At 36.7% G+C, this 16,812-nt stretch overlaps 1 protein-coding gene across 1 annotated transcript; it reads left to right on the top strand.

The window, feature by feature from the left end:
* On the top strand, positions 1-957 carry LOC134818335 (uncharacterized). The gene has a single exon (XM_063827845.1). The coding sequence runs from the start codon at positions 6-8 to the stop codon at positions 918-920; it is 915 nt and encodes a 304-aa protein (XP_063683915.1). The 5' UTR covers positions 1-5; the 3' UTR covers positions 921-957.
* The last annotated feature ends 15,855 nt before the right edge of the window (positions 958-16,812 follow it).

The following is a 16,812-nucleotide window of genomic DNA, read 5'->3' as shown; positions in this document are numbered from 1 at the left end:
TAACCATGTATGCTGATGATACAAAAATATGGCGTAGAATCACGTCCCAGGATGACCATTGGCTGCTCCAGCGGGATATTAACAGTCTTCAAAATTGGGCTCATCATAATAAGATGGTGTTTCACCCTTCAAAAAGTCACGTTCTTTCTATTACCCGAGCATATTCTATGAATCGTAGTGTTAATTTTGTGTACTCAATGAATGAAACGGCTATCGAATACACAGACATTGAAAAAGATCTTGGAGTACATATCAATAGTAAGTTAGATTGGTCACATCACTGTGATATGATATACTCTAAGGCTAGTCAGAGGTTAGGCCTTCTAAAAAGAACATGTTACTTCACCAAGAACACTAAAAAACGTCGGGCCTTCTATCTATCTCAGGTTAGAAGTCATTTCGAACACTGCACAATTGTCTGGCGGCCTCATTCAGAAACCTCGGTGGAGAAACTTGAATCGATACAAAAAAGAGGTATCAAGTGGATCCTTAATGATATTTACTCGAGCCTTAGGGACAAAAAAAGGTATTTCATAGCGTGTAAGGAACTAAATATCCTTCCACTCTCGGTAAGGTTTGATTACAAGGATATATTATATTTTCATAATATTTTTTATGACATGTCAGTTGTGACATTTCCACCTTACTTACGACGTTTCATGGGAAGTAGGTTAAGGCGATCACATCTAGACGATCTCAGTATGATTAGTGACATTTCTCCTCAAGTTCCACAAAACCTTACGTCAAGCCAGACCAGATGTTCAGGCATATCTAAGTCTTACTTTTACAGAGCACACATTCTTTGGAATAAACTCCCTTATGAATTAAGGGAAATCTCAAGGCCATCCGTGTTTAAAACCCATTTAATTAAGTACCTCTGGACAGTTCTAAACGACCATATAACATCCTCTGACAGTTAAACAATTTACCTTAATGTAACTATATTGTCTAAATATAAATTGATATGCAGTATAATTAATAAAATATGTTAAATAAAGTGTGTTTATAATTATGATTTATGGTACTTTGTTATTTATTATATTTATATTTTAGGCTGTAACCTTATTAGTTCAATGGAATAAACCTAGCATGCCTTGGTTGCAGCATCGCTTCACTCATAGGTGCATTTAGGGCCCGATGTAATTGCTATGATCAGTTTACTGGTCAACTGGTGTTTCGGTGTCCCTTATTTTGTTTACACTCGGTCACTTGTCAAGGCATGTAAGGTCATTCGGCGATATTTTCTTTGAAATAAAATGATGTATTTGTGTAACAATTTGAAAGTTTATTGATAAAAAAAAAAGTCGTTGTTATAGAAGTCTATATAAAATCATATGTGAGATAATTTTGAATCTGACGCACGTTTTTCACGTAACACTGAAAAACCAGTATTTTCTATTCAGTAATTTTTATACTAAGGAACTTTCTATTTACCTGAGAAATGCGTATCCTTGTCTCACAAAACACGTAAAACAACTTATTTGACAAATTCACCTCAAATTAGCCCTATTTAAGCCAATTACATACAAATTAATGTGTGGGATTTTGAAATGGCGGCCACAATTTTGGTAGTACGAAAATATGGGGATTTTTTCCAAAAATCCCCAAATTTCGTACCATATAAATATGTCTCGTAAGGTATAAATCGCACAGTAATTTTTTTAAACCTGGTTAGGTGAAAAACAATCATACATAGTTGAATACAGACGATTTGTACAATTTAAGATTTTTAGCATCTGATAGAGCGGGATGGAAGTAATTGTTATAGCTTGTGTATCAGTATTTATTTTTTTCTGGCTACTTATCAGATCTTTAAGATGTTCATTTATGTTCTATTTTTGATTTGAATAAAGTTATATAATAGTAATTTATATAATAACATAGTTGATAGTAACAATAACAACAGAGAAAGCAAAAGCATTCCCAACGTCACTTACCCAACATATTCCAACTTTTGGTGAGTTGCCGGAACAGATCATTTGAGAAGACCTTGTTGAAGTATGGGGGAGTAAACAGGACATCCCATCTGGTGACATTGTGGAATGTTCGAGATTCTTTAAACTTTCTCCCTATGTCTTTTAAGCCAGCGGAGCAAGTTTCCAGGTCATCACTTACAGCTCCTAGTTCTGCTTGTGTCGAGTTTAGATCTCCGGTCACTGTTTCCAATGCAGTTTCAGTCCTGTTCATATCAGCAGTCACCTCATCCAGCTCAGCAGTCACCTCTTCCAGATCAGCAGTCACCCCCTCCAGCTCAGCAGTCACCCCCTCCAGCTCAGCAGTCACCCCCTCCAGCTCAGCAGTCACCCCCTCCAGCTCAGCAGTCACCCCCTCCAGCTCAGCAGTCACCCCCTCCAGCTCAGCAGTTACCTCCTCCAGATCAGATGTTACACCCTTCAGCTCCTCCTCTGTAGTGACCAGCTTTTCCTTCGTTACATTAAGCTTCTTCTTAGCTTCAGTGAAATTCAGTCGAGTTCACTCCAACTCTTCTTGAGTTGAATTAAGAAGATTGGCTAGTGTCTCCACTTTCTCCTCCGACCTACTAAGTTGAGCCTCTGTTCCGTTCAGCGTTTTAGTCGCACTTGCCAGTTTCTCTTGTGACTCCCTCAACTGATTATCTAGTTTCCTTATCCACTCACACACTTTTACCTCACTCACAGACCCACTCCGTGATCTGTCCAGAATATCTTCCCATCGAAGGATCCTAGTGTCGGAAAATTCCTTTAAATCAAAACATAGTCCCCCTTCTGCTATTTTCTTTATTTCAGCTGACTCCAATACATTGGAATATACATTGAACTGATAAATGTCTCCTCCAAACACATGACTAGAATGTCCACCATGGATATTACCAAACCATAACTGCCCTCCCATTGTCAGCCTCCTCCCCGATGTAGTCTGGTCTGTTCCTACCAAATCACCGTCCATGTATAACTTTATTGTCCTGGACGCTACAGACCACGTTATGCAATAACTAAACCACGTGCCCACTGGTACTGTGAAAAGGTTGCGTCTGCTATCTAAACCTTTATCAGCTACTACTCTGTTATGGTACCCATCAGGCCCAATCAAAATCTCGTGACTGCTAGCTGCATAGTAATTAAACACTACCGGGTATATAGATGAGGTGGAGATACGTTTGATCCACGTGCATATGGAGAGAGAATCTCGGAATGGGGCCATGTCATAGTTGAAACTAATGCGATCGCTGGAAGAAGTTCCAAAGTGCAGGGCAGTGTACTCCTTATCAGTTGATGCAACTACAGGCAGGTAGATAACACAAAGGAACAAGAAAAACATAGCTGCGAGGTTAGAAATGAAGATAGAATTATAATGTTATTGTTAATTAGTCCGGGGTATTCGGGGGCGATAAAATGAAACTTTCTGGAGCAACGCCAGGGGTGTAGGCTCATTTGGCCAATCCACCATTGCATTATCCAAATGCATTACTGCCAAAGACAAGGAGTAGTTCAAATTTACATTCTTCATTGCTAGAATTCCTTCCTTTAAGGGGGCAGGGGGGGTCTTCATGGAAATTTTCTCAAAATCGACTTTTTAGATGTTTCTGATAGAGATGCTTTTAATCCGATAGAAAAATACTGTTCCTAACCGAAATTATCGCCGGTAGAAGGTCAGCGCTTGTGTGTAATTGTATTGCACGAGCGATTTTTGATCGCGTGCCCTTAAAATCGAGTCTAAAAATCTATCTTCGCCTACATTTTTGAACAATCACCCCCTTATATTAAGCAATATATTAAGCAAATTGTCCACAAAAATTGCAGATTCTCCCTCTTTGCACCCTTTTTGAGACCTATTATACTTATAGTATTAGTATTACTCATTAAGTATATTTTCAAAATTTAAAGGACTTTATCCTTTGACCCCTAAACAGCAAAGCTAAAATTTTCATTGATTTATCATTTCACTTTATGATTTTCAAATTGCTATATTTCAATCCTGAAAGCAAACTTTCTGAAATTCTTCCAAAGAATAAATGAATATGGGAGCGTTCACATATGACGTCAGCAGCCGAGGGGGTAGTGGGGGTTTGGAAATACTTACGGTTGCTGACGGGAGGGGGAGGGTGGTCTGAGCCAGGAGCCTTGCTAACGTCAGCAGATAAATGTTGACCATTGTTAATGGTCTTGCCATAACATTTCGAGAAGAAAGCGGCGCGCACTACTTCGAAGAAATTTAAACGAGTAACATCCGTTAAGTTTAACAAAAATGTAACGTGAATTTTGGCAAACATTTTTGTTTCTAATCAATCTTAACAATAAACATTTGCTAATTTCCTTAATATTAGTACCTCGGTAAACTGAACTCTGTTGACCAACTGTTTAAATCAGTGGCATACTAATTTTTCCTGCCTACACCCGTCAGCATTTTTATACGAAAAAATTACTAATCGTACTAATCAACTCAAGGCGTACTCAAAACGTGAAGCATCGAAAATAAGTTCAAAGTTTAGTACTAAATTATAAATGATATGGTTTATTAAGCATAGCTGTGGTCAGTTTACTATACGTATACCGCCCTCATCCGACACAAATTTCAATTGTGGCAGTGCAATTGTTTCATATTGTAGCTCAAACTTGGCTCTCCTTCAAAGTGTTATCTATATTGGTTTTGTACCCATAAAGCGGTAAACTCTTAGTCTTAATAATTTTTACGTAGTTGTTTTTTCGGAGTCAGTCGATACTTTCCCTCATCGCATCATGTCCTAATACCACCTAGTCATAGTATATAGTACTATTATAATAGGGTACTATAATTAGTACTATTTTAGGGTCACTATGTCTATACTAGAGCGGAGTTTTTTGACATACCACCATTAATATTATTGTGCACCAACTAATTATATCCATTCCATTGGTTTCGACGTGATGAGGGACAGTCTACATTTATAGTTATAGTTATAGTTATACTGATAGCTTCAAAAGTTTGAGTTGGAATATCGAACATTGAACAATTGAGTTGTGGTTATGGGAGCGCGTTCGCATATTATGACGTTAGCAGCCAAGGGGAAAGGGCGGGTTTGGAAATGCTGAACGGGTCTGACAGTGACTCTGAGGTTTGCAGAATTGAACGTGAATTTTGGCAAAAATGGTTGGTTCAAATCAATTTTATTAACAATTAAATAAAACTTCGCTAATTTCCTTAATATTAGTTCGGTGAACTTAGTTTTAACTCTGTTGACGATCTGTTTAACTTTATATCAGTCGCATACTAATTTCCCTGCCTAGTACGCCCTACACCCGCGTCAGCATTTTTATACCCCCTCGCTGGCTGACGGGAGGGGTACCTAAGTATTAAGTAAGGGAGTTAAGAAGGCAAGGGGGTCTGGCGAATGCTGACGTCATTAGGGGGGGGGGGGGGGGTGGGTCACTCAATGCTGACAGTTGCTGACAGAGGGAGGGGGAGTAAAATTGGCTAAAATCTTGCTGATGTTATATGTGAACGCTCCCTATGCACCTTTTTCAAACCACATTTATCTAGCAAGAGCTGCTGGCAGGCTATAATATACATTTAAAATTGTAATATTTTAATCGTTCTTAAATAGTTAAAACTGTGTTTGAAATGCCAAATTGCTCAGCTAGGCCTTCTCCATTAATTATACTCATCTGGAATTTGGACAATTTTGATGCTGCTCTCGGCAGTCCTGTCATGTGTTTAAAGTTTAAACTTGTTACAGGGATACTTGCCACGGAATGTTTCGCAGTCGCTGTTTTAACATCCAGGCCCACAGCGCGCTACATTATAAAAACTCTATAACACACACACACACACACACACACACACACAAACACACACACACACACACACACACACACACACACACACACACACACACACACACACACACACACACACACACACACACACACACACACACACACACACACACACACACACACACACACACACACACACACACACACACACACACACACACACACACACACACACACACACACACACACACACACACACACACACACACACACATACACACTTGTAGTTGTGCGACATTATGAGTTCCAAATATACATCACAGCTGTTACCTCAGCTGTAACCATTGAGGTAACAGCTGTGATTTATACTTGAAACTCATAGAATAATGTCGCAGAAAAGTTTGAAGATGGGCTCAAACTTAACATGAAGCATCGGTTCGGAGAGTAGCTAAACTTACTATACTGTTTACGAGATTAAGTTTAGACGTTTACAACCTTTATTTTTATCTACCTTATCGGACGTTATTTGACCGGACATTTTGTGAACGGACATAATTTTGAACGGACATTAAAATGAACGCTCAAAGGCATTCATTTAATATATTTAATTTAACTACCTTGTCGGACTTTAATTTAACGGACATTAGAATGATCGCTAGGGCCTCAAGCGTCCAATTAATGTCCGTTCAAATAAAGTCCGATAAGGTATTCATAACTTTTGGCTTTGTCAGAATGCCATGTTAAACTTTAGATGAATTTTTTTCGAATTTGATAACCTTTTCCGCATTTTCTTTATTTTCTGAGATACCATCAACTCACAGTGATGCAATGCTTATTTTTTCATCGTTTGTCGTTAGCTTAGTACTTAAGTATAATAATGAACCCAGGATAAGACCGTTTATAATACAAACCAATAATGCTCCGAAATTTCTTGGTTACATGAACAAACATTCTTTGAAAGCTTGTTTCGTCCTATTCTCTAGCTTAGTATGATTCTACAGCCATGAAAAGCGTATACACATGTATATATTGCTATAAAATGTGTGTAATATTTTATGCCGAAACCGGCCGAAAGCATTATAAAATATAAACAGGGTATATTGTAAACGCTCTAATACATAATAATATGTTATAAAAAATATGTATTTTTATTAGTTTGCGGTTTTATTTAGTTTTCGAGCAACTACTTATTGCTTTACAGAAACTGTTTTAAAAAAACTGTATTTCAACAGCCCATCACTTCTTTGCTTAATTCATAAAATTAAAATAAAAGGGCAGTGACCCTGCCCATTTTCCCACGGTTTGTCGACTATTGTCAGATATTGTCAAACTTGTCATATCTCGTCATCTCTTGTCATATCTCGTCATCTCTTGTCATATATTGTCACATATTGTCAAATCTTGTCGTAAAATTGACACTCTCGGTTCCTGCCCATAAAACTTCGTCTGTAGGTTTGATTTTGCAATTATTTACACAGAAATGACAAATGGTACACACGGAATAATTATACAATAATACAGCTACAGTACTCGGTATTCTGTAATCACATCATGATAGTGCTGAGTGCAGTAGCAGGTGTTACTTACTCTTGGAACAGATACAATATTATATTACCGCACCGGGTGCCTGGTGCAAAGTGAAGCTCAAAGTTATCGTGTACCTTTAGTTTGGAGAGCAGTTCTAGTTATTGTTTACAAGATTGGATATAATAGTGATATACAGTTTACACTTTTAGAAAGAGCTTTTGCTGGTTCCTTATTTTCGGTATTATCAGAATACCATGCTAAATTTTGAACTAAGCTTTATCAAATTTCGTAACCTTCTCCGCAGCTTTTTCCCATTAAAATTTTATTTCTAGTGACGATTCAGTAGTTATATGGAGCAACAGAATAAACTAGAGTTTGAAGATAAGATGAAGATTAAAGAAGACCGTATTCCACCTGAGTTGATAAAGTCAGAGATCAAGGAGGAGGAACATGATTTTTTTATTAAATCGAATCCTGCTGCTCAGCTTTATTGTCCCATCCAAAAATCACAAATAGTACACCATCAGCTAAGTCATACTGGTGAAAAGCCTTACACATGCTCTAAATGTTCCTACAGTGCAAGTCTAAAACAAAACTTAGTACGCCATCAGCTGAGTCATACCGGTGAAAAACCGTATATTTGCTCTGAATGTTCCTTCAGTGCAAGTCTTAAACAAAACTTAGTACGCCATCAGCGAATTCATACCGGTGAAAAACCTTACAAATGCTCTGGATGTTCTATCAGTTTCAGTCGAAAATCATCCTTGGTTTTTCATCAGAGGACTCATATCGGCCCAAATCTATTTAAATGTTCTGATTGTGCCTACAGTGCAAGCCGAAAGGCACACTTAGTTCGTCATCAGTTGAGTCATACCGGTGAAAAGCCTTATAAATGTTCCTTATGCTCCTACAGTGCAAGTCTAAAACAAAACTTAGTACGCCATCAGCTGAGTCATACCGGTGAAAAACCGTATAAATGCTCTGAATGTTTCTACAGTGCACGCCAAAAAGCGGCTTTGGATTTTCATCAGAGGACTCATTCACACCAGAAGAAGCATGGCATTGAAAACTTCAATCAATTATCTGAGTGTTCTTTTAAAACTAGTCGTAAATCTTTGGTGACTAATCAGCGTAGTGATATTGAAGTATACTCGCTCTCTTTTCATGAGAGCAGCCAGGTTTCAAATGCTCGACCGAATGATAGTGTTAAAGGACCCATTTTTGTTAAGCCTCTACCATTAGTAAAGCCTCTGACCTTAGACGACTACCTTCTTTTCAGTTCAAGCCTACTTTCCAGTTGCTTCTCCAGTTACCAACGAGAACCCGACATGTCCCACTCTGCAGCTCCTTTCACCTTCTCACCTGGTGAGTCTGTCTTCACACCTCCTCCCACTGTCTCACCTACCTACTCTACAACAAATCCTCCCCCTCTCATATTTCCAGTCAGTACAGTGGTTACGGGGATTAAGTAACTAGGGTGTGTTGCTATTAAGATTTATGTAATATCTGATGTTGGGACTGGACGAAGTATCAAGCCCAAATCAAATCATCAAGAATAACTCCAACGTTAAATAATAAAAGGTCTAACATGCTAATAAAGTTGAGTAATACATATTTCATTTCATTTCATCATCGGGGAATATTGTGAAAGATTTATATTTATGTTATAACTTATAACAAGTGAGTATTTTACTTTATTTGTTAATGTATTGGTTTTATTATAATTAAGTTTTCGAGGAACTATTAAACGCTTGAGGTAACCTCTGTCTTATTTGTATCCCAATGACATTCCACCTCCTGAGCTTCACTATTGAACTTTGATTTAAATTTCTTTCAATTTAATTTTTCTTGGAAATTGGATAGACAAATTAGTATTACTCAATCGCACATCACACATGATACAAACGGACTAGTTTCACACTATCACACCTACACTCCTAGCTATTAATATCCTGGTATAATCAGTATCACTTGATCGTCGTCACGGGTCTTACTTTATATCCACATCAATGGACTCATACCGGTGAAAACTGAAAATTGAAAAACCGTATAAATGTTCTGAATGTTCTTATAGTTATATGTAGTACTACTACTAGTAGTAAACCCGCGATGAGGTGGTTTATTACTATAACGGTAAGAGTTACTCTGGTTTTATTGGTGGTCGTTGCTTTATATAAAAGCGGCACCTCGATTCGATCTAAAATATATAGAAGGTCTAATTTGATCACGACCTAATAGGAGAAATTCGGAAGTTAATTCTACTTATAATTTCGACGGTATCATACGTATTTTTTTAATTGAAAAGTAAAGTCCGAAAAATGCGTGTCAAACCTGTGATTGAGTATATACTATATCTATATAGTTACAAACGACTTAGTATGAACGTCGATCGTTAATTAATTTTTATTTTCTGAATTTTTCGGGCAAATTTTGGAATTAGGCCTAAATCAAAAATCGTCTCCCAAAATAATGATAAATGCAATTTTGGATCGATTCCGAAAATTTCATGCAAATATTTTCAAGCTATAAAATTTGGGTTCTAGTTTGTCGGTACGTCGACTGCTATCTCGAAAACCATTTAAAAAAAATTTTATGACATCTCATATGTCATAGCAACCAGCGATCCCTAGACCGATAATCGGGTCCTAGTCGTATGTGATTATATCAAATGTGGTAAATTGTGGTCAATATATTTATATAGCGAACTAAACATCGTTTTATAGCTCAAGATTGTATACAGATACTGTCCATAAACACAACAGCATCATGGTAAAACGTGTTACCTTGGTTTAATTCTCATACAATCTTACTATATATAAAGCGAGACGATATATATATATTTATTTATCCGTGCCATTTTACTGACACCACAGCATCAACTTTAACGCGAATTTCTGCAAAAACTGAAAAAGATATACAACTGAAACTTTTTTGACTGGGTCAAAAGCTTTAATGGCCTCCAAATCAGCATGAAAAAATAAAAAATTGGCCAAGAAATAGGAGTTTTACTTTTAGGGCCCAAAATTTGGTACCCCAAGTGGTGTCAAAAACGCGAATTATAGGTAATATATAAATAGGTAATATATAAATAGGTAATATTGTTTTAAATTTAGTCTTGACACCATTTTAGGGTTAGACGGGTTCCTGCTAGTAATATTAATGCTCGTGCCGTTTACTCAAAGTTATCATCGAACCTTAGTTTGTATAGTGCACTTCTAGTGTCCACTGACTAATTTTCGGCATTATAAGAATACCAATGGTTGACCATGATAAACTGTAGATGGATTTGTTTTGATTTTGGTAACCTTTTCCCTTTAAGTCCAGAACGTAAATCAAATTCTCTCTCTAGTGGAAAGTTGTACATGTACATTTTTATACAATCGTTAGCTTTTCAGTGAAATGGAGCAGCAAAATGTACTGAAATGTAAAAATGAGATGAAGACGGAAAATGATTGTATTCCACCACACACCAGAATTAATTAAGACAGAGATCAAGAAGGAGGATCAAAATGATTTTATTATCAAATCAGAGACGTATTCCTGTTTCTCAGATGCAGTATCTCATCCAAGAATCATCAACGGAAAATCGTTTACATTATGATTCTACGATAGCTGGAGCATGGAGACACAGATCAAGGCCGAACATTTTCGCTTAATGTACAAATAAAACTACAAATGCTGATTCAGAACTTAACCAAACTTTAATTCACGATGTCTGCACTCTGCAGTCCTTCACACATCACAGCTCGGCGAGGCTTGCAGTCAAGCGTGCTAAATCACTTAACTTGCTACTGTCGATCTTCGAGATTTTTTTTAAAAGGGTCTCCGATTGATGAAACCTACCCGACTCGGGTAGGTTTTATGTAATATGTATCTTCGGACGTTGTATGACCCGAGTGCGCGGCTCCCCTGTATCGTAAAAACGATAGTGAAACGACTGTGGGCCGGGGGTTACAACCTAATACAAGCCAATGGCAATACTCAGCTCAATTTATTGCTAAAAACTATTTGCTCTATTAATTAACATTATGATGCCAATTTGTTCCAGCTGCGCTTATACCTCTGTTACTATTTAATTACGTAATGTTGACATAGCCATGTGTATACGTTACGCGTACTGCGTGACGCGCGCTTGTTTCACTATGCTAGTAGAATCCCGTGCCGCCTACGGCGGTCGCGCGCTACTGCAAGCGAGAGGGCTCTGGTTTAATTGATGATGTCAATTCATGGCAGCTCGGCGCGGCACAGTAGCGCATTTCGCCGATCTCGCCGATCTAGCCAGTGAGAAGCCTCATTGAGTGCGCGGCGCGGCACAGTAACGCATCGCGCTACAAGGCTTTGGTTAGAGCAACCCAAAGTTTAAAATGGCTGAATTTATTAAAAGTGTTGTAGTTTGTTTACAAGAAAATTAAAACGTGTCCAGTTGATTGATCATTAACGGGTGATACTCGTAAAATATTTGTTCCATATATACAGGACCGTCGACGAGTCCAACTCGGTGCGCGTCCTGGTAGGTTGTAAACATACAAATCGATCAACATAACTATGGCATATGCCCTGCTTGATTGATTCACCAAACTTTTTTCCTACACTTATTTAGCCCGATTAGCTGAATATAATGTATGAAAGTATAGTATTTGTATGCATGCACAATGAGAAAGTTGTGATAAAATCAAATCAATATTGTTGTTTCTTGAAATTTCTTCTTTCATTGGAATACAGCTCGATGTTCACTCAAAACACCACCAAATGCGATAATATGAGCAATGATAAATCAAACTTTTTGCACAAATTTACCAATTACACTAAAATAAATAAATAAATAAATAAAGTCAATTTTTACAGCACAGCAATATATATCTAAATATCAGATCCTCTGTAATCATAATGTATAAAAAAAGGAGCTTTTCTCTGTGCTGAAGGATGAATCAAGGCAGATCATGGTTCTGTTAGCAGGCCACCCTAGTTATGGACAATACATATATATAAAATAATTAAATTATAATTTTAAAATTGTGTCAAGATTGAACTAAAACATAACTCAGGGTAAGATAGACGTATTCCCTTCGTCAGATTAACTATTTACAATACTAAACTTAAACGAACTCCGGGTAAAATAAACGTAATCCCTTTGTCAAACTTGCTATTTACAATAAGTTAATAAATTAATACGGTTGAAAATTATTTCATATTCAATAACAAAATAGCATCAATATAATTGATACAAATGAGGAGCATACATAGCAGTGAGAATTGCACATAACAGGAGGACTGGAGGTATGGAGCAATAATGATTGACAGTGCACCTTTCCACTGATGTTCCTAATTTCCTGTAATAGCTTAATAGGCATGGAAATACTTTGATTGCAGGGGATAGATTGGATTCACTTATGTACTGAGATAACTTAACCGAAATAACATAACTGCCTAGATACATTGGCTAGTGTTGGGTGGGATCATGAATTTATCGTAAGAGTTATCCCCTTGGTAATTCTCATCAGTTAGCACCATATTCATAAGAGTTTCTTTGTATAACTTAGAAAATTTCTTAACGTCGTCACACTCTCTAAGGGACTACAATTGAGTAAAAAAGAAGAGGCCTGGTATATCAAGATACCTGGTATAGAGAGGCATGGTACATAGAGATTCGACTGTATATAATATATAGAAAAGAGGTTTGACTGTATATATAAAAGTTGGAATGTAGTATAAAATATTACAAAATATGATCATACATTTCAGATATTAGTGAAACAAATTTTTAGTGAAACAAATTTAAAATTTTATCCTTTATTTTACAATCATAATATAATAATATTTATAAGCCTCCGTTTTGAAAGTTTTAAATTTTAATACATTCACATTTCTATTTAAAATTCAATTTTATGTACAAGTCAATAACTGGCCGCCAAAGCCGCGCATTCTTGAAAACAGGATTAACTTGATTATAGTTATACGACTATGTAAATTAAAAACTATCCGTGGTTTTTTCTTTTAAATAAATAAATTATAATTTTACCTAAGTCCAAAGCCAGCTTTGAAAAATTTACTATTAAATCATAATATATCGTCAACTTTAAATATTTACAATGCAACAATTCATTAATCTGTAAACACGCGTACTCCAGCCCCTAAACGCATAAATTGTTATGCGGCGCGGCTCAAGCCGCGCACGCACGTATTATTTTATACGGTTTGCTTTCTAATAAATATCGTGCCAATGTGTACGTCTAAATTGTAAACGTTCATGTTTTGTGTAAAGTGAATCCAATTGGGACTAGTGACAAGGATAAGGACCCAAGTGCCTGTACGGCTTTTTCGGGCCCCTGTGGACCACTACTCTTGAAATCACTCTACAACATTGAACATCTATATCTACTACGTCATTTGGCAATTATTGTCATTAATCTAACTTTCTAATTAATTGCCGAGGGGGAAGAGTAAACGCTTCACATTAAAATTCAATATACAAAATTCAAAACCATCAATACGGTATTAAATATTATGGACAAGTCTATAGATCTATTTCGTAGTCATATATTCACATGATTTGCTTTATATTATATTATCTTAATACTGTAATGAAGTACAGTAGGATTTGTGTTTCGAGAAAGAAAGGTTGCGGTCAAATTATTAACAAAAGTAAAAAAAAGTCCATCAGGGACTCCGTGGAGTCGAAAAAGGTACACGGCTGCTGTCTGGTGCTGCTAGGCATTTATTGATCAAGATGTTTTATTGTATTGATTTATAATGATTCTATTGTTCGTGACTAATCAAGTTCTAAGTGGAGGTATAAAGTGCTGCTCAAGATACTTCGTCATCTCATGTCCAGTATAATGATTAAGATAGTATACAATGCAGTTTTAGTAGTTGACCCATACAGTTAAGTCCGTCATAACTCACAATCGTTAAGTCGTCGGTCAATTGTCAAAGTCGTTGTGTGTTTATTCGTTGAGATAGCAGTAAGATAAGATGTTACGCGCGCGCGCGTTTAATCCCGTCGACGTGAAATGTGACAATGAAAACGCCATAGAATTATTATTTTCGCGCGTTACGTAGAGTTTACCAGTGTGTAATACTAGTTAACACTGGGTGTACACTGAGTGTAAGTGTAAGTTTCATATACAAGCCGTTGAATATTTCCAATTTTGAGTGTATCGTGAGCATGTTTTACAGTGCGATTGCTCGGTAATAGTGTGTTTGTGTATATATATATATATATCATTTGTGGAGTATGGTGTAAGTAATGTTTTTGGTTGGAGTGCAGTGGTTATATGTATGAGAAAAGATATATGGTCATTTTAGTAACTCACATAAATCAGAACTTGAGCTCATTTGTGGCAAAATTAAGCTCACACCAATCAAGTGTATCATGCTTGAATTGCAATTCTCGTAAGGCAATTTTCAATATATTCTTAAACCCGTTTGTCGGAGTATTAAAACTTATCTTACTTGATGTTTGTCGACAGCTGTTCCACATGTAGGATGATTGGTAGATGAATTGTGAGGATGGTTGTGATGTAATGAAATAATCCTCTCGTCGTGGTGACCTGTTAAATGATGAGTACAGTGATAATGGTTCCTCTAACTTATTAATTTTGAATAGTTCTAAGAGACAAGTGTACTTGTACAGATTGTGGACCGTCAACAACCTGTGGGTTTTAAACAAGGGCTTGGAGTGTTCTTTTTGGTAAAAGTCCACCCCCAGTCTTTGCTTATCAACAGGTCGTGTTCGGGCACACGTTTTAAACTTCTCTAGGTAAGCTTCTCTATCCCCAAACAGAATTCTTATACACTTTTTCTGTGTTTTAAAGATAGGTTCAAGTCGGTTATTGCTAATACCACCCCACACAGATATTCCAAATCCTAAATGTGATTCAAATAGAGTATGATATAAATCCTTATAATACTGCTTTGGGACAATGTGTCGTATTCTGCACAGCTTTCCTACTTCGCATTTAAGTTTTGAGTTAAGTGACTGCGTATGTGATTTCCAGTTAAGTTGGTCGTCAATAATAACGCCTAGAAATTTAGCTTCTTGAACTCTTTTAATAACTACATTATTTAAAGTTAGTATGTTCTCGTCATTTTCTACTTCCTCTTTGGCCCGTGAGGGTTTAAAATGAATAAAACAACATTTCTTAATGTTAATATGTAATAAGTTTAGTTTCATATACTTGTACACAAATGATAGAACTTCATTTCCTTTTTCGTATAGTCTTTTGACACATGTGTCTTCTATAAATATGTTAGTGTCGTCGGCAAATAGTATAAACTTTCCTATAATTGATGAGTTACGGATGTCATTAATATAAATAATAAAAAGTAAGGGACCAAGACAGCTCCCCTGCGGCACTCCATAGACTACTGGAAGTTTCTCGGATTCTTCACCTAATACCGAGACATACTGGTATCTGTTCGACAGGTAACTTGCTATAAGGTTATTTGCATTTCCACGGATTCCATAATTTTCTAACTTATGCAGTAACTTTTCATGTGATATTGTATCAAAGGCTTTACTAAGATCAATAAATATTCCAAGAACGTGTTGTTTTTTCTTGAGGCAAGATTCTACGTGGTTCACTGAGTAATTTAGGGCATAACTGGTCGAGTGATTTTTACGGAATCCGTACTGGTTTTCATATAAGGAGTTCTGTGAATGGAAGAAGCTGTATAATCTATTGAATATAATCTTTTCAAATATTTTACCAAACACAGCTAGCGTTGATACAGGTCTATAGTTTTCAAGGAGTTCCTGGTTATCTTTCTTGTAAATGGGACTAATCCTTCCAACTTTAAGGTCATCTGGAAATATGCCATCTTTCATACATTCGTTATACAGTACAGTGAGTAAAGGAGTAACTATTTTAGAGGACTGCTTAATTACATGAATCGGTATGTCACTTGCCTTGCCATTTTTAAGTTCAGATATGATTTTGCTAACCTCGTCTGTTGTGCAGTCATGCATGTAAATGCTGGAAGTGTTTGAAAGCGGTAGATAATCATAGAAACTAGGTATACTGTTTATGTTAATTTGTCCAAGATCATTGTAAGCGGTATTTAGGTCAGAGGCTAATGATACAAAATATTTATTGAATTCGTTTGCTATGATCCTTCTATTTGTTATCTTAACGTTGTCTATGGTGAACAGCGGCTTTATTTCACGCCGCCGTTTACCTCTTATACGATTTATTAGTTCCCAGGTCTTTTTACTATCACCGCTATTTTCAGCAAATTTACCAGAGAAGTATTCTGTTTTCACAGTTTGACGTGTTTTCTTTAGGACTTTTCTGTATTCTTTGTAGATAAGGTAGCGACTACGTTTTAGTGAGCATTCAGGGCACTGGCAAATGCCGCCCTTGTTATCAGTTTCCCCGAGTTTACATTTTCTATTTCTTATCTCAACCCAATTTTCGTACAGTTTATGCTGATTATTAATTGAGCAAATGAGACCGGGAGTTATCCAAGGGTTAACCTGAATAGTTCTCTTAGAGGTTTTCGGGGTCTCTAATTTAAACGATTTTTCGACGCAGTTTTTGTAAGTGTCATGGAA

Source organism: Bolinopsis microptera, chromosome 7 (genome assembly GCF_026151205.1).
Source record: "Bolinopsis microptera isolate Bmic1 chromosome 7, MBARI_Bmic_1.0, whole genome shotgun sequence".
Classification (NCBI taxonomy): Eukaryota; Metazoa; Ctenophora; class Tentaculata; order Lobata; family Bolinopsidae; genus Bolinopsis; species Bolinopsis microptera.
The sequence above is the reverse complement of the archived record's forward strand: the minus strand, read 5'-3'. Positions and strand labels throughout refer to the sequence as shown.